The following is a 22,922-nucleotide window of genomic DNA, read 5'->3' as shown; positions in this document are numbered from 1 at the left end:
TGTGAAAATCAAACAGTCAAAATCAATATAATTAAAATTATCTTCAAAAGGCCTTTAAATTGTTTAAAGGGTGTTATGCATAGTCTTGTGTGTACAAACCTATTCTATAACATGGAATAGTTGTACATGTAGTACAATTGTACATGTAGTACAATACACTACAGTCTATATTAATTTAGAGTATGTAATAAAGAGTACACATGGAAAAACATGTTCCTGTTTTATTGCAAGAGTTCACGTAGTTAACTGAAGTAAATTAAATGAGCATGTGATACTCACTCCTCTCTGTTTTCTCTCTGCTCAATCTTAAATTACTGTAACCCAACTTTTACCCCTTGCCATACTGAACATACTCTCTTCTGGTTCTCAAATTAAAAAAGCTTTTATTAGTTCCTATTCTCTTGATAGTTTTTTAGTAATCGACACTGCTAAGCATTACTTTCTTAAAATACTCACTCCCTTTGATTTCTGCAATATTTTGCTTTCCTGTTTCTCCTATTCTCTAAACCATTTCTTCTCTCTCCTTCATTGACTCTATTTATTCCTACATCCCAAAATGCAGATATTAATCAGCTATTGATCCTTTATCTTCTTTATATAGTTCATGTTCTCAAAAATATTATCTATTCTTAGTTTCAGCCATTTCTCTGTTAGGCTTTGTTATTATCCATAATTTACAGTTGAGGGAACTGAAAAATATTGAGGGGTTAGGTGACTTGTGCAAGTTCACATAGCCAGTAACTTGCAGAGCCAGCATTTAAACTTAAGCAGGCTGGTACTGTTATAACCACTATACTATACCGCCTCCTACAGTAAGTAGAGGCATGCTGCAATATCAACTCAAACTGATGATCATTTCTGCCTCCCCAAATTAGCTCCCTTCCAAACTTCTCCAAGTTTCTATCATTGACAACATCATCTTTATTAGTTAGGAATGGTTTTTGTGCCAAGTGACAAAAAGATAAAATACAGCAATGGTTTTAGGTACCAGGAATATAACAAAAGAGTCTGACAATGCTACCTTTGGTTAATTGATGTCAGACAGTTCCTACAATTCTCTTGGCCTTTCCCTCATGGTCACAAAGAACTACAGAAACCCCAGGTGTTGCGTTCACATTCAAGGCAGGGGCAGGTAGATATAAAGGGAGTGACAGAAACACATCTAAATCTACCATTTTATCAGAAGAGCAAATTTTTCCCCAGATATTTCCAACACACATCCCCTTGTATTTCACTGGCCAAACTGTGCTTAAATACAAGGGAGACCAAGAAAAATGAATATTTGGGCACACTGTTCCCCCAAATTACAGGATTCTCTCAGCCAAACAATAAAAAAGAGAGGTGGATATTGAACAGGTAACTAATGGTGCTTGCACACTATTCGGAGAGGAGAACTATGATAAAAATAAAACAGGGTTGGGTGCCTGGGTGGCTCAGTGGGTTAAGCCACTGCCTTCGGCTCAGGTCATGATCTCAGGGTCCTGGGATCGAGTCCCGCATCAGGCTCTCTGCTCGGCAGGAAGCCTGCTTCCCTCTCTCTCTCTCTGCCTGCCTCTCCGTCTACTTGTGATTTCTCTCTGTCAAATAAATAAATAAAATCTTAAAAAAACAAAACAAAACAAAAAAAAAAAACAGGGTAATGTGGTAAGGAAGGCAGGAAGGCTCCTGTAGGTTCTCTGGTCAGAAAAAGCCAAGCTGAGACCCAAATAATAATAATACGCAATCACACATTAGAGTTCTAGGAGAAAAACACTCCAGGTAGGAAAATCAGCTAGTACAAAGGCCTAGGATGCCAATACACTTAGCATGTTCAAAGAACAGAAAGAGGGCCCGTGTGGCTCAAGGATAGAGGAAAAAAAGGAAGAATGGTTGGTACATAAAAGCCAGATCATCCAGGCCCTTGTTAGCCACATTAAACATTCTACCTCCTAACATTCAACCATAAACATTCAGTAACACTCTACTGTAATGTTTCTGCTCATGATATCCTGTCATCTAGCTGCCCTTCCTACATCCTTTCTGATCATACAAACTCAGTCCTCAAAGTTCCAGCCCAAAATCTACTGTCAAGTACCTCATTCTGAAGTGCTTATGACTTTTCCCAAAGTTCTACAGATTTGTGTAGCACAAGGATTACAAACAGGGACTATGGAACTTAGTCTCTGCTAAAACCTGGCTAATACCTACAAACTGTATGACCCTGGGCAAGTTACTTAACAAGACTGTCTCGTTTTCTTTAGGCTGTAAAATGTCAGTATTGATAGCATCTTTGCCACAAAGTTGTTGTGAGGAAAGCACTCAGATTACCGGGCCTCTAATATGTTGGCTATTATTACTGTCATTATTATCACAATGTTAGCATTTACTAAATATATTTTTACAGTAATTTTTTTTAAAGATTTTATTTATTTATTCGACAGAGAGAGATCACAGGTAGATAGAGAGGCAGGCAGAGAGAGAGAGGGAAGCAGGCTCCCTGCTGAGCAGAGAGCCCGATGCGGGACTCGATCCCAGGACCCTGAGATCATGACCTGAGCCGAAGGCAGCGGCTTAACCCACTGAGCCACCCAGGCACCCCTACAGTCATTTATTTTTAATATCCACTTAATGTCTTCCCAATAAACAGTAAGTCCCTGAAGATTTTAAAAGAAATCAGAGTTCTTATCATTAAAACCCAGAAAAAGACCTATGAAAGAAAAATATCCCTCAAATTTCACTTGGAAAGTATAGGACTAGGAGGGGAAATATAATCATGAACATAAACCTGACACACTAAGGTATTTACAAAAATACATTTACCAAATAGCAATGGGTATGAGAAACTGCATACCCCTGGAGAAAAGGGAATGTTTGTTCTAGAAGAGGAAGCAAACTTATTCTCTTGCTTTGTGAGATGGAGTAAAAGTTATGTAGAGAATGATTCCAGCTCAATATAGGAAATGCTTTTTTAACAATAAGGATCTGTCCAAAAATTGAAAAGACTTCCAGGAAAATACTTAGCTCACCATTACCTGAAATGAAGATTAGATAGTCAACTGTCCAGACCATGTGGATTGATGGATAAAGAGGAGACTATAGAGAATAGTGTTTATGAGCGCATATTCTCAAAGTCAAAGTGTCTGAGGTTTAAATCTCAGCACTATCATTTATTAGTTGTGACCTTTTTATGAAGGTTACTGAACCTCTGTAAGGACAAGATTCGTCATGGAAGGCAGCTATACCACCAAAGTAAGATTCCTCATATGTACAAGGGGATAACAGTATCTACCTCAGAAGGTTTGTGTAGATTAAATGAGATAATATATATCAGGTGTGTAGCACAATATCAAACATATGGTAAGGACTCCACAGACGTTAGCTCTGGATTGAATAACCCCTAAGATCTCCAAGATATCCAGGATTCAATGGCTATAATATACGTTTGTTCTATAGCTAGAGGACAGCTGGATACTTGTAAATATTTTTATTATAATTTATAAATTAAAAATTTACAATTTTTATTATTTTATTAAAAATAACCCCTAAGATCTCTTAGATATCCGGGATCCAATGGCTGTAAATCATGTTTGTTCTGTAGCTGGAGGACAGCTGGATACTTATAAATATTTTTTCCTGTGTGGACATTCATTCCATAATCAAACAATTTCCTAATACTCACATTTTTATTTGAGATTTTCTGCTCAAACATCAGTACTATTAGGTAGTTAAGTTTTATCATTAAAAAATAGTATTTTATTTTACAATTATCTTTAGGCTGAGAACAAGTAAAAAAAAGGAAGAACAGGGGATGTGAGATAAGATAAAAATAATCTACATCAGGCCTTTTTATAAGAAAGCAGAGCAGTGGAGACATAATCTAAGTCAGGGATTGGCAAAGAGATGTGTTGGCAGGATACTTATGAAAAGTGAGCAAGTTCACCCTGCAGAACGTGGAGAGTCAATTCAATAGGAAGACCTAACAATACTGAATTTGTATGTAATCAAAATATACAAAACAAAAGGCAAGAGAACTTGCAGGAGAAATGAACAAACCCACAATTACAAGTGGAAACTTTTATCACATATCTTACATACTATGCAGGAACAAAAAGGACATGAAAAAATTTAACAACACAGTTAACTACTGAGAGACGAGAAAGGGAGGGAAGGAGAAGATTGTTAATAGAAAGATCAAAGACAGGATTAAACAGAACTGTTCCATAGAGGTCCTAAAATCTAAAGAAGTGGAAGATGGAAGAGGTATTGTTTTAGATGCATACCAGTAAACCTGACTTCATCATATTCACCTGACTTCCAAATTTTCCACCTCTCTCAATTCTCCCAGATCATTTGCTTCCCTATCCAGAGAGATTCCATGATTGACCATTTCAATGACATAAAAGATACTCCTAACTCTACCAGAAATTCTGCTATCTCTAACACACCAGACTCTATTGCTCATCTTATCTGCTCCCAAATCAAGGTTTCAAATTCTTAAAAGCAAGTCATGAAGATGTATCAGTTAGGTTCATTGTAATTAGGAGGACCCTCACTATTCTCTTACAGATTTTTACCAGTTTTAATGTGGTAGGTTTAAATAGGGCAGATACTGTGGACCATGTAAGACTTTTATCTGGACATTAAGGAAAATGAAATGGATATACTTTATAAAATTTGTACTCCTCAAATTAAATTATATGTTTCCTATTTTTCTTGTCCATAACACTATATTTTTATGGAATTTTACATTTTTGTTATCCACTTATTTGTTGATTTAATGTTCATCTTGTCCACTTAGACTGTATGTTCATGAAGTTAGAAGTCATAACTTTCTTGTTCACAAGTGCATACCCAGCACCAAACAGTCATTCAATATAGTGAGTACTTACTATGGGCCAGGCAGTGTTGTAGAAGCTTTGGGATACATCAGTGACCTAAACAGGCAAAACATTCCTGCCCTTGTGAAGTTTATATTCTACTGGGGAAGACAGGTAATAATAAATATAATAATAATATATATATAATATAATAAATGTAACAGTAATATAAGTAAATTTTATAGTGTATTAGAAAGTTGTAACTGCTAAGAAAAAAATAAAATAACTAAGGTAAGAAGGAATGGTGGAGGACACGGCACCTTTAAATAAGGTGATCAAATTAGGCCTCACTGAAGCGCCTTAAAGGAAGCAAGGATTATCAGTCCTACGGATAATCTGAGGAAAAAAGCATTCCAGTCCTTCGCAACTAGGGTAGATATCTGCAAGGAGGCCAACATGACTAACGCAGAGTGAAAGAGGGTAGAGTAAGGGATAAGGGGTTGAGGTAAGGGAATGGGGCATGGAAACATACATCACCTGGGGTCGTAGAGGATATGATAAGAACTTTTTATTTATAAGTGAACTGAAAAGTCAATGCAGGTTTCTGAGGAAAAGAGTGGTGTGCTTTGACTTTGGTTTTTAAAAAATCAGGCTGCTAAATCAAGAACAGGTTTGTGGGGCTCTCTGCTAGGCAGGGAGCCTGCTTCGTCCTCTCTCTGCCTGCCTCTCTCCCTACTTGTGATCTCTGTCAAATAAATAAATAAATCTTAAAAAAAAAAAAAAAAAAAAAAAAGAAAGAAAGAATAGGTTTGGGGGAGGAGGTTTAGAAACAAATTAGGCCATTGCAGACCACAGTACTATCAGCAGAGATATGAAAAGTGGTCTGATTCTAGATATATATTGAACATCTAACTGATTATAGGATATGAGAGAGAGTAAGAAGGTAAGGATAACCCCAAGCTTTTGGCCTTAGCAGATAAATTTGCCCTTAAATGAGAAGAGGAAAATTATGAGCAGAAAGAGGCTTGAAAAGGAAGATCAGAATCTGATTTTGGAAATGTATATCAGACATACATAGGATGCTGAATGCATTTGGACATATGTAATCTTTAACTGGAAAGAGAGGTTTGAGTTGAAGACATGATCTTGGTTTTAGCTGACTTATATTTGATATTTAAAGCTATAGGGCTAGAAGAGATCACCAAGATAAAAAAGACATTAAAACTGAAGACTAAGCCAGGGGGTGTTCCAACATTAAGAGACTGGGGAGAAGAGCAGACAAAGGAGAAATGAGAGGGAAAAACTAGTGAAGAATGAGAAAAATCAAGAGAGTGATTATAGAAGCCAAATGAAGAAGATGTATGAAGGTATAGTGAGTGTTCAGCTATGGCAAATATTAATGTCAGGATACGTGGGATGAAGACAAAGATATGACTAATGGACTTGGCCATGTGGAGTTTTGGCAGAATGGTAGGGGTGAGAGCACTCAAATCTTGTTGATTACCTGAACTGCCATATTAATGAACTAATAATTGTTTTCTTCTAGACACTCAGATGTAAAGCAGACTTGTTTAGGGTCTCCGCCTTTCACTTGCCCTCAAAACTGCTTGATCTTACAGACTCTACATTCACAAACTCCGAATAATTCCTTCCTCTCCCATCCCACAGCACTGTCCTCATCCAAGTCTTTGAAAAAAGCATTACAAATCAATGAAGAAAGGTTAGCTTTTTAATAAATAATGCTAGAACAACCAGTTATCCATTTTTTTCCCAAAGAAGATGCAGATCTTAAGACATATACAAGTTTTAAATGTGAAACATAAAACTTCTGGAAGAAATGTAGGAGAATTTAGGAATTCTATTTATGACTTTGGTTATTACATATTTCTTTGATTAAAAATTCAAAACCTATAAAGAAAAAGATTTACTAATTTGACAAAAATTAAAGACACCCTTAACAAGTGAAAATAGTAGCCTGGGAGAATATATTTACAACACATAGAGCCAACAAGTGGTAGGATCCAAAATTATGAATTTGATTTGATTTCCTTCAACTCAAATAACCGTACAGAGAATTAGAGAAAGGGAATAAATAAGAAATTCACAAAAGGGGAACCAAAGGACCAATAAACTTTGGTAAGATGCTCAATTCCACTATTAATCAGGGAAATACAAATTAAAACTACAAAGAAATACTTTGTAGCTATATTTATATTTATATCCATGAGATTGGATAAAAGTATAGAAGTCTTACAATATCGAGTTTTTTTTTTTTTTTTTTTTTTTTAAAGATTTTTTTATTTATTTGACAGAGAGAGATCACAAGTAGGCAGAGAGGCAGGCAGAGAGAGAGGGGGGAGGAAGCAGGCTCCCTGCTGAGCAGAGAGCCCGATGCGGGACTCGATCCCAGGACCCTGGGATCATGACCTGAGCCGAAGGCAGAGGCTTTAACCCACTGAGCCACCCAGGCGCCCCATAATATCGAGTTTTAATAAGGATGTGAATCATTGGAAATTTTCATAGACTCCTTGGTATGATTACTTTGGAGAGCATTTGACAATATCTAGCAAATCTAAAAATATGCACACCCTGAGACCCAGCAGTTCTACTCTGCTGTGTCTAGGGTATCTACTGTAATAATCCCAGTTAACATAGTACATGTAAATGAAGAGATAAGAACAAGGATATTCTTAAAAACATTATTTGTAATTGGAAAATGAAACAAGCTAGATGACCATTAACAAAAGACAGTTTAAATAAAAAGTAGTAGATTGTAAAATGTACTACTATTCAGCAGTTATGAATAAGCTAGACCAATCCATATAGATCTAATTTCTAAGTCACTATTAAATGAAAAAGCAAATGACAGGATATAAACATTTTCATATCAACATATCATTTGTGATAAATTTACTAACACGCAAAGTAGTATATATTGTTTATGTATATATATAAAGAATGAATATTATATACTAACATCGGATAATAGTTACCACTGGGAAGAAAGGAAGAGAATAAGGTTGAGGAAGGTTAAAATGCTTCAGTTATATATGTATTTTTTTTCCTTATGCTCAATGGTAGCACATGGGTATTTATTATGTTATTCTCTATATTTCTGTATGCTTGAAATTAAAAAACTAATTTAATAAAATCAACATATTGCTAAATTACAAGACTCTTCACAATAGTATCCAACTTCCTCTTCTAGCCTCATCCTTTGCTGTTTCCTACAGCAGTGTTTTCCAAGCCTTGGACACACATATACCCTCTTCATTATTTTTTTATGTACACCATCTCTGTTACGATTAAGGATTCTTTTTTTTCCATAGTTTTTAACTTAAATAGCCTTGGACAAATCATTAATTAACAGGAAATCACATGTTTAATATGCCAGTTATATTTTTCTAATATGAATATAAATAAATACATATGGATTAAAATATGTATCCTGGTGCTACCTAAAAACATCAAGTGTCACACTTTGGTTTGCAGTCTTACACCAATGGTTCTCAAATTTGGAATACAAGACTACTTGGGAGGCTTGTTAGAACTGGAGACTCTCGGGCCATCAAGGATCCTAATTTAGGGAGTCAGAAGACAGAAATCCTACTCTACATGTACCCTTGGCACTAACAAATTGGACTATTTGCCATTCTCTAGTCAAGCTCTACATTTTCCTTTTCCAATACGTTTCCTCTTGTTATTTCCTCTGCTTGAAGTAACCTTTCTTTTCCTTACAGCAGTAAAAATTAAGCCTACACTTTAAGGGCCAAATTAAATATCACCATCACAATAAAGAACTTTGACTTGGATGTGACATTGCTCTCATTTCAACATCCTTCCTTCTGCTGTCAATTTGTTTCTGTTTCTGTACTAGTGCTTATCATATTCAATGTAATGTATGTGTACTTGTCTTATTCCCTCTCCTGGCCTACAAATGCTACTTGAGGGCAGAAACCTTATAACTGTTCAATAGTAGTATTATGGCTTGGTCATTTTATGCTCTCAACATGGTAGTTATTCAGATACTTGCTGGGCTGAGCTGTGCTAAACACTGAATTAATTTCACAATTTTTATTAACATTTTAAAAATCATGTAATATATGGCATTAGAATACTCATCCACACATAATAAATTAAACATGAGAATCTAGGCTACCTAGCTTTATTTTCAAAATGAGACAACTGAAATTATATCCTGCATTGAAACAAATAATATAAAATGTATTAATTTTTAAAAAGAAAAAAATAAGTTTAACATAAAAATGCCAAGTTCAGTTTTTAAGATGAAAAGGAAAACTATTTCACTTACAATTTTCCAAGCAAAAGTAAATGATCAAGTTATTAATCAACAAAGAGAGTTTTTGATACTGCTATGAAAAGCTATTAATTTAAGAACAAAACTATTATTTAAAGAAGTTAACTGACTCTGGAAAAATTCTCAGTACTTCAAAATGACATTTCAATATGGTTTTCCTTTATTTTAATATTGCATATTACTCTGATGCATCATGAGCAATAATTTCTAGGTATTTTTCCCATGTAAAAACAATATAAATATACAGGCAATATATATTATGTATGTGTGTATATATATATAATATATAAAACCGACAAAAACTGTTTTAATCAGAAAATATCAATATGCAACTCATTTGTTCATCTTGTTTTTTTTAATTTGGTAATGATAATTTGATTTGTTTCTATTCCAGGAATAGACCACTATTTTAAACACACTTATTTTCACCTAGACAGAAAATAAACTGGTAGAAACAGAAACGGCTTTAAAAGGGAAATGTTCATCAACATAAATCTATATTACAATATCATCTGGACTGTATATTTTAGCACATATTTTACATGATATTTTATAAAGACAGAATTGCCAAAGAAAAATTAAACAAATGTATATACTAACTTCAAACAAGAAAAGGGGGGAAATAGAGAAGACACATTTTGTTACATTCACTTGGCCCTCTGGGTTAAAAAGGAGAATGAAAAGACGACAACTATGAGAAATGAAGAATAAGGAAAGGTTCTCACATATCTCATTTTCTCCTCTCATTCATTTTTCTGTCATTTTCCTGTTAAATTTCCTCTTTTACATGGCAGGTCAAGTAAACTAAACTTAGCTTATATGAAACTTTTTATTCTATTTTTACATTGTAAAAATCAAATTTCAACCCACTGGGTCCATTTTCCAGAAGGAAACTAACTGGAAATTAAAGCAGTAATGAATACTATTATACCTGAACTCAAGTTGAAAATTCCAAAAAATGAATTTAGTATTGGTTTTACTTACCTTAAAATGATAGCCTATTATTACTGATACTAATAAAGACAGCCATCCATTTATGCTTACTTCCTAAATAATCTTTTTTATTTTCTAAAGTACTAAATATAGACAGATCTTAAGGTTCTATAAATGTTTTAACAGTACTCAAAGATCAAAAAAATGCAGAAGTTTAAAGCTTATGAGAGGGAGTTAAATAAACCTATTTCAAAGATCCTGTAAGTAGAATAGATCAGATTAGACAAGCTTATTGGAAGGTAACAACACAGCTCATTTTATAAAGCAGTTCTGAGAAATCCAAAAATACCATTTCTCTTTAAAAAAAAATCAAAGAAGCACTTGGACTAACAAGAAATAATGCTCGATTTGGCTTGATCAAATACTTCATTAATTTTTTTCTACCCCCTAAGGTATTGCCCTTTTAAAATCCTCTTCAAATAAAATATAACCCTAATTGCTTGCACATGGCTAGTTTGCAAAGGGATTTTTATTTCAACAGTGCCACCTAGTGGAGCAATTGATACTTTCAACTGGTCACTAGTTGGTAATGTTCATTAATCTCAAAGACTAGGAGTCCCCAAATAGTCTAATTTTCTGGCTCACAATAGTCCTAATAATATTAACAATCAAGAGGAAATTTTACCAAAGAATTATTTACAGAGTTTTGTCCTCTTATAGGTTATGTCTAATAAAAATTAGGTTATTTACAAATATTGTAATATTTTAAATAAAAGTACCTTAGTGATTTCTTCAGAAGCTCGTTTGAAGTCCTGAACGTTTCGACAGTAAAATCCTATCGTACAGCTAGGGTCCATTTTTCGAAATGACATCTTTTTGGGAGATGGGCAGTGGAATGTCTGCAATTTTAAAAGTTCTTTAGGATTAATTTAGTTTTATTTGATGGACTTGAATATATACAAGATATTACTTAATTTAAAATTTGCCCTCTAGTTTTTCTCATAAATATGCTTTCATATTTCAAACAGCGTTTTAGACTATCCTCTGCAAATGGTCCTTTCCACTCTCCAAAGCTGTAAAACATGACAGCCACCATTATTTACATTCAAGTCAAATCTCCACCTTATGTGGCATTAGTGTCATTCTGTAAAAGAAAACAAGTGTGTCAAAGTGATATGCATTTCTAATACTTGCAGAAGGGAGGAAAAATGTGCCACTGGAAAAGACATACATAAGCTAGTACAAGGTTTAGAATCAAGTTAGTTGTTTCTATGATAGTTCAATTAAAGCTGGGTTGGTTTGGTTGCTTTTTTTAAGATTTTATTTATTTATTTTGAGAAAGAGAGAAGGAGCGGGGTGGGGGTGGGGCAGAGGGAGAAGCAGACTTGCTGCTGAGCAGGGAGCCCCATGCAGGGCTCAATCCCAAGACCCTGAGATCATTAGACCTGACCTGAAGGCAGACGCTTAACCAACTAAGCCATCCAGGCATCCTGAATGCTCAGATAGCTTGTCCTTAAAAATCACTGAGGCTATTAATAAAATAAAAAAATAAAAAAAAAAATCACTGAGGCTACCAAAGTCTGTTTTTCTGTGTATAAAAAAATGCTTATATGTAAAAAAAGGAGGGCCTTAGAAATATATATATTCAAATTTGTTTATGTTTGTATAAGTGAACTTTAAGGATATACCAAAATTTTTTTTTTTTAGATTATTTATTTATTTATTTATTTGACAGAGAGAAATTACAAGTAGACGGAGAGGCAGGCAGAGAGAGAGAGAGGAAAGCAGGCTCCCTGCTGAGCAGAGAGCCGAATGCAGGACTCGATCCCAGGACCCTGAGATCGTGACCTGAGCCGAAGGAAGCAGCTTAACCCACTGAGCCACCCAGGCGCCCAAGGATATACCAAAATTAACAAGTTTAGGGGAGAGAGAGAAAACTGGGTAAATGGTAGACAGGTATGAGAAATTCTTTATTGTATATTCTATTTTTTTAATTGAAGAATAAGCTCAATTAAGACATGATCTTGGGGGGCACCTGGGTGACAGTTAAGTGACTGACTCTTGATTTCCACTCAGGTCATGATCCAGGGTTGTGAGATGGAGCCCCCATCTGACTCCACGCTGGGGATAGAGCCTGCTTAAGATTCTCCCTCCCTCTACCCCTCCCCCACTCGCCTGTGCACACATGTTCTTTCTCTCAAAATGATCCAGGCCGAATTTGAACTCATAAACTTAAATTTTCCCTACATTTAATATCTAAAACTAAGGGATTTTAACCTGAAACTATCAAAATACAGAAAAACATAGGCTTTCATATTTATGTTCATGGTAAATCAGTCAAAATAATTCTTTTCCCTCTCCCTATATCCATCCCAGTGATCCAATTAGTGTCCCATGTTATCACTAGAGACTATGCAAGCTCCTTTTCAAGCTCCTATTCAAGCTCCTTTTTTCCCTTATAGATAGTTCAATCATATATTAGATTCAAATTCTCTATCACTGCAGTAAATACAGGCCAAACAAATATGTTTTCAAAACTATAACTTCTAAGGCACCTGGGTGGCTCAGTGGTTTAAGCCTCTGCCTTCGGCTCGGGTCATGGTCTCGGGGTCCCGGGAGTCTGCTTCCCCCTCTCTCTGCCTGCCTCTCTGCCTACTTGTGATCTCTGTCAAATAAATAAAATCTTTAAAAAAAAAACCTATAACTTCTATAAAATGCTTAACTAGTACTTTATATAGTGAGATCCAACCTAACTAAACTGGAGTCTCCAAAGTACAAGTCAACACAAGTATTGCCTTAGTTGGTCTTTTTTCAACACTGTGTCACCTGCCTTTTTTTATCTGTTTTACTGAAAACAGATCTGAAAAGGCACAGAATAACTACATAGACTTGTTAACAATATACAGGAATAGATTAGTGTACACGGCACAGACAGCTCTAGGTCATATTTACAAAAAGTTATTCTAGGAGTGCATGCATGCCTCAGTCGGTTAAGCCTCTTCCTTTGGCTCAGGGCAGGATCCCAGGACCTGGAATGGAATGCTGCATCTGGCTCAGCAGGGGGTCTGCTTCTCCCTCTCCCTCTACCCCTCTTCCCCACTTACATTCTCTCTCCCTCTCTCTCAAATAAGTAAATAAAAAATAAATCTTTAAAAAAAGAAGTTATTCTACATACATATAAGCTATCTAAAAACAGTCCAACTCCTTCCAAAGCCAATAATAAGGAATGTTTATTTAGTTTTTACTACTTAGGGATAAGAAAGGACCAAACGTTTCTACAAGGTCCAACAAAATATTTTTTAAATTCATCTACGAGGATGTCCTATGTTTTTTTTTTTAATTATTGTTTTCATGTAAGAACCAACAAGACTAAACCAAATCGTTTTAGTGTTGTTTCACTGTATTATCTCAATGATCATAGTAATGACAAATACTACATTGTTGTTCATAGTGTTTTGATATATACCAAGAACTTTTTATATTATTCGCAAAAACACAGATATAAATCTCCGATGACTGAAAACTAAAACTGCTATTGGGTGTTACTATATGAGTACTAGGATTCATATTACAAAGAGGCATTTTATAACATTAAAATTTAAAACTATATTCTTTCGTTCACCCAAGAAGATTCTGAAGTCAAGCCAACATTAATTTATAATTCAGAATCATGTCTATTTATTGCAGAACAAGTTAGACTAAAATATTTTCTAAGGGGTGTTACACAGCTATATTTACTTTGTGATAATTCTTTGAGCTATGTACTTATGATTTTTTTTTTAATCTTTACAATTCTGACGATTGGTAAGAGTAGCACCCTCTACTTTACAAACACATTTTAGGGAGTATTTCTGTGACAATGAAATATGTTTCTGAAAAAAATATATGACTAAAAAAAGAGTCAATTCCCATTTATTTCATTTTTCAATATATTATTTATTCACTGCCTCAACAAATAGTTATTAGGTACATACTAAATGCCAGGTACTACTCTAGGCTTATTTTCTGGAATAGTTGATCCTATTACCTAAACATACAAATAATACTGAAACAAATACTTTAAGGTGGAGCCTCCTAAGATAATTAGAGAATACCCTTACTACAAAACAAATCCTACTAACTGCAGTCCACATGTGTAATTCATAATGGGTACATGTTTCACTGATGAATTCACTCATCCATCTCTCTAATCAGTCACATCATTCTTAAATCTTTAATGCCACTATTCTCTGATTTTACTAGGGTAGATTAAAATAATCACTGCATAGACATTCTAAAACTTGAAACTGGGGGCCTAGGAATCACAACAGACTAACATGTCTATTAATAAGGCTTTTCCTGCCTTACTAGTGGAATATTAGTATTTAGAAAATCAAATATTGCCTTAATAATAGAATAGAATTTGTTATATAAGAGTTAGAATCTGTAATTCTGAAAGTATATCATAAATAACATGAAACAATAGTCTCTGGTTTGAGAAATCTTATTAAACATACACACACACACACACAAATATGTATTTACACTGAAGATACATTATCTTCTAGTCCTCTCATCCCAGCAATTGATACTCTGCCTGAACCACTGATAGTTGGAACCCACAGTTCAACATACCCTCACTGCTAGAAGCCACTTGTGTTCTTCTCATTCCCTTTTAATTTCAAGCTGTTTTCCACAACTTTTTTCCTTAAGGTGCTCATGTTATTCCTTCATACCCTATTCTCTATATGAAAATTAGAGACATATATGCATTCATGACTACTTACGTTCACTTCACAGTGTTAAAAACTCTGTGTAGATAGAGATGAAGGAAATTCTCTTCTACAAAGTTAACATAAAAATTCAACAGTATAAACTAATATATTTTATAAGAACGTATCCCACAAGAATGGAAAATTAGTACAAATATATAATGATACGGAACTATAGGGAAGAAAACAATTCAACAAACAACTAACTAATGTGCTTAGGAGAGTGCCTTGCATATGGAAAGAGTTCAATAAATGGCAGTTTAAAAAAGAATACTTGGGGGGTACCTGGGTGGCTCAGTCAGTTAAGTATTTTACTTTGGCTCAGGTCATGCATGATCTCAGAGTCCTGGGATTGGGCCCCATGTTGGGCTCCCTGCTCAGTAGGGAGTCTGTTTCTCCCTTGTCCTCTGCCCCTCCCCACCCCCCAATAAATAATAAAATCTTTTTTAAAAATAAAAAAGAGGGGTGCCTGGGTGGCTCAGTCAGTTAAGCATCTGCCTTCGGCTTGGGTTGTGATCCCCGGCTCCTGGGATCAAGTTCCACACGGGCTCCCTGCTCATTGAGGAGTCCGCTTCTCCTTCCCCCAGCCTTGTGTTCTCTCTCTCTCTCTTTCTCTCTTTCACTCTAGCTCAAATAAATAAAATTTAAAAATTTAAATAAAAATAAAATAGAATACTTGGTCTGATTTGGTTTCAGTATTTTAAAAGCTCAACTCTAAATATGTAGGAATTCAATACTGTAAGAAAAACAAAAGATGTAATCTGCTAAATTTCCTCTTCAATCTCAAATATTCAGATATCATACTACTTTCTTAAATATTCATAATCCTATTGGATTCAAGGCATTCACTCAAAGTATCAGGACTACTAGTGATTGAATACATGGAATTGAATAAAAGAGCTAAGATTTTAATTTCTCCATCTATTGACCAAAAACAAGTATTGATCAAAAAAAGTTTCTTTCCAAAAATAATTTTGGATGCCTAGGTGGTTCAGCTGGTTAAGCATCCGACTCTTGATTTCGGCTCAGGTCATGATCTCAGGGTTGTGAAAGTGAGCCCCATGTCAGGCGCCCTGCTTAGTATGGAGTCTGCTTGGATGCTTTCTCTCTCCTCTGCCCCTCTCCCTCAAATAATAAATGGAATCTTTAAAAAAATAATTTTGATCATTGAGGTATAAGCATGGTTTTAGAATGCTCGTATCATTATGTCAATCAACTGCAAAATTTCAGTAGCATAAATACACACAACCTACATAAGAAGTCAAGGATGTCAATTATATAGGGCAGTTAAAATACATTCTCCTGGAGCATTTTAAGCTTAAAATATGTTAAAAAGCAAAAAGTGAAATTTCATTTTTGTACAAAAGCAATTTGTTATAGTTTTTATGTTATACTCTCATAGAAAAATAAATGATACTATTCACTAAATAGCCTAAGATACATCCCTAAGCTGAGATAAATGAAAAACTATCCAGAGGAATTACCCAGACAGGTGGAGATACTCTACCAGCATCTCAAAAATATAAATCTAAACCCAATTTCTCAGTGTCCTACTGAGATAACCTATCATTTAAATACCACTAGATATTAATATTAGCTAGGATGCTATTACTAAAACAAGTATTAAACGATATTTCCGATTTGTCAAGCCTTTGAGAAATAGTGATCCATGCCCCTCAATTGATTACAATTATATTAAAAGTCTGTAAAAGGGGCATCTGCTCATCAGGGAGTCTGCTTCCTCCTCTCTCTCTGCCTGTCTCTCTGCCTATTTGTGATCTCTGTCAAATAAATAAATAAAATATTTTTTAAAAAAAAGTCTGTAAAAGCAACAACTGAGAAAACAAGAACCAAAACCATATAATAATTACATACCTCACTTATGCACTCTCAAAATTTTCTGAAAGAAAATACTGAGTCACATGGTGCCTGGCTGGCTCAGTTAGTAGAGCATGCAACTCTTGATCTCAGGCTTGTGATTTCGAACCCCACAGTAGGCAAAGAGATTGCTAAGTATTTTTTAAATAATAATAAAACCTGGGGCGCATGGGTGGCTCAGTGGTTTAAAGCCTCTGCCATCGGCTGGGCTCATGGTCCCAGGGTCCTGGGATCGAGACTCTCATAAGGCTCTCTGCTCAGCAGGGAGCCTGCTTCCTCCTCTCTCTCTGCCTGCCTCTCTGCCTGCCTCTCTGCCTGCTTGTGATCTCTGTCTGTCAAATAAATAAATAAAATCTTTTTTAAAAATAAGTAAAATAAATTAAAAAATTTTAAAAATTAATAATAATAATAAAACTTAAAAATAAAATAAAATACTGGTTCACAAAAGACCCAACATAAAGGAAAAGAATATGTTAAGAAATCAGACCTAAAACAGGGGCACCTGGGTGGCCTAAAGGTCTGCCTTCCGCTTGGTCAAGTCCCAATTCCAACTCCCTTCCCAGCAGGGAGTCTGATTCTCCCTTGCCCTCTACCCCCCAACTGATGCTCTTCTTCTCTCAAATAAATAAATAAAATCTTTAAAAAAAATCAGAGCTAAAACAAATATTAGAAACACAACTTAGCGGGACGCCTGGGTGGCTCAGTTGGCTAAGCAGCTGCCTTCGGCTCAGGTCATGATCCCAGCGTCCTGGGATCGAGTCCCACATCGGGCTCCTTGCTCAGCAGGGAGCCTGCTTCTCCCTCTGCCTCTGCCTGCCATTCTGTCTGCCTGTGCTTGCTCTCTCCCCCTCTCTCTCTCTGATAAATAAATAAAATTTAAAAAAAAAAAAAAAAAAAAAAAAAAGAAACACAACTTAGCTCTTGAAAAACTTAGCTAGGGCCTAAGCCTCAACCACTATACTTAAAATAATTCAGCAGAGAGTCTCAAAACACTTTGTCATTCTAACCCATCTCCATCATCTTTTTCTTCCCCCTTTTTCTTTTTATTAAACATACCTAATATTTTAAATTTTTCAGTAATATTCAGCTATTTATCTACAAAATAACTTAGAGGCTTGATCATTTATTTTGGTAGGGCTGGGATATCTAACAAGTTAGAGACAAAGATAAATGAAGAAGAAAGTGTGTCATAAATTAAAATTCAGCAACAAATTATTTAACCTTTGACTACTGTGTGGAGTGTGGTTTTATAAATCAGTAAAATATTATTAACTTGTAATACCATAAAAGCATAGCTGTCTAGCACATCTCTACATACTTAAGAGTTTCCTTCATATTGTAAGAAAACAGTAGCAGCTCTTTATCCATAGTACCTCAAGAGGGAAATCCTTTATGCTGACATCTACAAAAGATTGGCAGTAATGAGGATCCATGTAAATCAAACTGTCATCTACAAGGACAAAACAGAAGACAAGTAATTCAAAAAACACCTTATTATTACACGGCTTACAATCCAATTTCTATGTAGAATAGCTGAAAAAAACCTGGGAATAACAGCTTGCCAGACTGATATTCATTGACTGAAACATAGGTTTGCACAGGACAGATTAACTTTTGCATAATCAAATATGCTTGTATAAGCAGAATTTTTATAAAGTGATGAGACTGTCATTTAATTTTTGGTCATAAAATTACTTTCACAAACACACAATTATATTCTACAGTTTGCATATGAAAAATGTATTGCACTACTTTTTCCTGACAGGAAGAACATATTGCTTGTCATTTTATCATCAACTAGCACCACTAAAACTGGTAAAAAGTAAATATGTAAATAGTAACTGCCAGAATGTGGCAGCAATGTCTTCTGAAGTTTAGTGAAACCAATAAATTATGCCTGTTTATGCAATAACAGAAATTAAACATACATTTTACAGAATCCAATTATGTTGTGGACCAAATGACAAATGAGTGGCTATGGTAGGACTGATGAATTTATAAGGTACTCATTTTGCTCTGTTAATCATTCTGTTTCCAAATGGTCCCAAATTAACTTTCCGACTTTTAAAAGAAAAAATAAAGAAATATGTTTTATTAAATCACTGACCTTGAAATCCAGCAAAGTAGTATGACTGTTTAGGTTTGCCACCAATAATACCCACACAATATTCAAGGCTTAAAATACCCTGCCAAAAAAAATTAATTCAGATTTAGAGTCAAGAGGAAAATGGTAATTATTCAAAACAACCAAACTTATATTAGTAGTATTAATATGTATAGCAGTTTCCAAATTTCACTACCAGTTTTATGGTTAGTACATATGCTCCATATTTTAAAATCCTTTTATCTACCATACTATTTTCTATTTTCTTTAAATCACTCAACATTAACATGACTAAATCAACTGTTCTGATCAACATGTCATTCAACAACATTAACAACTACTGTCTGCCAGATACAGAAATAAATAAGGTCAGCATTTAAAGGCAATAAAACTCCTGCCAGAGCCCAAGCACTTGGCCTTTCGGTTAGCTGATGCAGCCTTATCATGATCAACTCAGTATTTTCATCACATTTTTTGAAATACTAGAAACAGTCCTTAGACCTTATTACTGTTTTCACTGAACATCGAGTCTTAGAATATAAATAATTTTCTAATCAACATTCACAACATGACACTTTTTTTTATGTTATGTTAGTCACCATACAGTACATCATTATCACTTAACACATTTTTATGCTATTTCATAAATTTATTGGAATAAACAAAGATGAAAATAATTTAATCCAAGGCAAATAATAATTGTTACTGTTTTTAATGTCAATTTACTCATAAAATAACAAGGATACTTCAATAAATTATTTAGTGCATCCCTCAGCATCCACTTCTAAGTAGAATTCTATTTAAGTGGGTCAAATAATTCTAAATCTTTTTTTAAAGATTATTTTTGTGTTTTATTATTTATTTATTTGGGGGGAAAGGAGGGGACTGAGAGGGAGAGAGAGAATCTGGAACATACTCCAAGCTGCACACAAAGCCAGATATAGGGTGTGATCTCACAACCCTGAGATCATGACCTGGGCTGAAACCCAGAGCCCTACACTCAACTAACTGAGCCACCCTGAGCCACCCCAATGATTCTTAACCTTTTAAAACACATGTCCAGTGGAATCATGTAAAGTCTTGAAATGTTTAGCTTATATTATGCATATAAATATATATATAAATATATATATAAATATATATATTTATATATATATAAATATATCATATAAAGCTAGAAACACTAATAATGATAAAATGCACATTATAAAACCACGAAGTATTAAATAATAAACTTTCTTTCTCTTAAACGACAGGATGTTTTGAAATCTAGAAGACATAAAAATAACAAGTACATGGGGCACCTGGGTGGCTCAGTCGTTTAAGCATCCAACTCTTGGTTTCGGCTCTTGTCATGATCTAAGGGTTGTGAGATGGAGTCCAGCACTGGGGTCCACACTCAGCAGTGAGCCTCCTCCAGATTCTCTCTTTCCCTCTCCCTCTACCCCTCCCATGGATTTCTCTCTCTCTCTCAAAATAAATAAATCTTTAAAATTAATTAATTAATTAATAAAAATACAAAGTATATGAACTAATGTTTTTTTTCCCTTTAACAAGTAATCAAACCATAGAGTATTTTTTAAATTATTTTCTTAAAAATAATATGTGGTTGGATGCAGTCAGTTGAATGCCTGACTCTTGGTTTCCACTCAGGTTGTGATCTCAGTGTTGTGAAATGGAGCCCCACATTGAGCTTCATGCTCAACACAGAGTCTGCTTGAGATTCTCTCTCTCTCTCCCTCTGCCGCTCCCCACACATGCACTCTCTAAAATAAATAAATAAAATAAATATTTAAAAAATAATAATATGTGGTTGTTATTTTTAAAACATAGATGTATTTTAAAAAGTAAAAATTGGGAGGGACTGGATGGTTCAGTGGGTTAAGCATCCAACTCTTGATTTCAGCTCAGGTTTTGATCGCAGGATCCTGAGTTCAAGCTCCACTTTGGGCTTCACACTCGGCATGGAGCCTACTTTAAAAAGAAGTAAAAGTTTCCTGGGTGCCTGGGTGGCTCAGTCTGAAGAGCATGTGACTCTTGTTCTCAGGGTCATGAATTCAAGTCCCATATTGGGTGCTGAGATTACTTAAATAAACTAGCTTTTTTAAAAAAGAAAACTAACAATTTCCCAAAACCCCAACACTAAGAGCTCATCATTATTAATATTTGGGAAACACCATCTTGAACTTGATGTATTTTACATACATTCACATAAAGATTTATTTATTTTTTTTTTTTTTTAAAGATTTCATTTATTTATTTGACAGAGAGAAATTACAAGTACACTGAGAGGCAGGCAGAGAGAGAGAGAAGGAAGCAGGCTCCCTGCTGAGCAGAGAGCCCGATGCGGGACTCGATCCCAGGACCCTGAGATCATGACCTGAGCCGAAGGCAGCGGCTTAACCCACTGAGCCACCCAGGCGCCCCACATAAAGATTTATTGAATACAGTCCTATGTATGTGGGATCACACTACATATGTTGTTTTAACTTTAGTCGCTCATTATATTATATACATCTTTTTCTACCAATAAATACAGATCACTAGTATAATTTCTAATGGCTGTAAAATACTCAATTTTATGAAAATAGCACAACATGCTTTAAAATCTCCATTATGAATATTTGTTTCCAGGTCCTCACTGTTATAAATAAACCTTTAGAGAAAACAACAACTTTGTACATTTTCAGTCATGTGAAAATATAGAGGTTTTTCTGGAAAGGAGAACTGCAACTAAAAAAGTTAAATATAATAAAGAACACGTATGATAGGTTAAAATTTTAGAGCTAACAAATTAAGATGAAATTATACAGAAAATGAACAATATAATATTATTATTCTATTTTTATTATTCCATTAATAGTCTATTATTCTGTTCCTTTCCCCTAAAATAAAAATCCTTAATTAGAGAGTGCCTTACTTCAAGTTGAAGCAGTCTGATCAGCTGACACACAATGTTTCTGACAAAGAGAGCCACCAGGAAGTGAAAGTTCTAAGTCCCTCATAGCCAAGAAAAGAAAAAAATATATAGCAGGAATCATCAGTGGCTCTCCTCAGCAAAAAAAGAATGACTCCAAGTAATGGAATAAAGACTTTGGTTCCTGACATCTATATTTCCTTTATAACAGACTAGAGCACATTTAGCAATAAACAGAAGCAGATTAGGAACTAGAATTCCATTACATATAAAAGACTGCACCTTTGGAAACCCGAAACACTTTTCAGCTCCTAAAAAAGCTTCTTCATGGTTATCTAGTGGTGAGAATTTATTGAGCTGTACTCATGAAGCAATAAATAAGACTGAAGTAATCAGTCAAAAAGAAAAGTCCTAATTTGTCTTGCTGGAGAAGAACATATTAGATTTTCCCCATCCCAGGTCCTTTAAAATATAAATAAATAAATAAACAAACAAACTTCCTGAGCTAAGAGCTGATAAAGCACCACACCAAACTTCTTTCTATTCAGAGAATGTAGCAGGGGATGGTACCATCTCTGAAAGATTGGAATTACCTTGATTAATAAATTTGAAAAATAGAACTGAGTGGTGAATTGTATTGAGTACAATGCACAATGGTTTGGCAGGAAAAAAGACAACTGCTGACAAAGGAGGAGGAGGAGGAAGTGGAAGGAGAGAGGGAGATGGAGTAGGAAGCATGGAATGCTGGTGGAGGAGGAGGTGAAGAAAGAGAAAGGGGAGCAGAGGAAGAAGAAGAAATGGAAGAGGAAGATCATTCTTTTTTCAGGACTATCACTCTATTTTTTCACTTCCAAGTGAATGCCTCTTTACAAGTTATCATTTTGACTTTTGACCCAACCAAACCCAAGCAAACATAACACAAAGCATATAACCTACTCTATTTAGCTATTTCAGCCATTTTCTGCTGATAACTGAAAAGTTAAAATGTATAAAATGTAAAAATTAAACAAAACTTACATTTTTAGAAGTCCATATTTTAGGAGCACCTGAATGGCTCAGTTGCTTGAGCACCTGACTCTTGGTTTTAGCTTAGGTTGTGATCTCAGGGTCGTGAGCCCACATTGGGTTCTGCACTTAGTAGGGAGTCTACTTGAGATTCTCTCTCTCCCTCTGCCCCTACTCCCATTCATGCTAAATAAATAAAATACTTTTTTAAAGTCCATAT

General features: G+C 34.9%; 1 protein-coding gene across 3 annotated transcripts in view; it reads right to left on the bottom strand.

The window, feature by feature from the left end:
- ATG4C (autophagy related 4C cysteine peptidase) overlaps positions 1-22,922 on the bottom strand; it is a 77,663-nt gene that overhangs the window by 6,351 nt on the left and 48,390 nt on the right. For all 3 annotated transcript variants that reach the window (XM_059136144.1, XM_059136143.1, XM_059136145.1), the window contains exons 8-10: positions 18,784-18,862; positions 18,050-18,126; positions 10,827-10,946 (exon numbers count right to left, since the gene is read on the bottom strand). In XM_059136144.1, the coding sequence (XP_058992127.1) occupies positions 10,827-10,946; positions 18,050-18,126; positions 18,784-18,862 (276 nt within the window). The remainder of the gene's footprint in view (positions 1-10,826; positions 10,947-18,049; positions 18,127-18,783; positions 18,863-22,922) is intronic.

This window comes from Mustela lutreola, chromosome 10, assembly GCF_030435805.1.
Source record: "Mustela lutreola isolate mMusLut2 chromosome 10, mMusLut2.pri, whole genome shotgun sequence".
In the NCBI taxonomy this organism is placed as follows: Eukaryota; Metazoa; Chordata; class Mammalia; order Carnivora; family Mustelidae; genus Mustela; species Mustela lutreola.
Note: the sequence above shows the minus strand (reverse complement) of the source record. Positions and strands in the feature narration are given on the sequence as shown.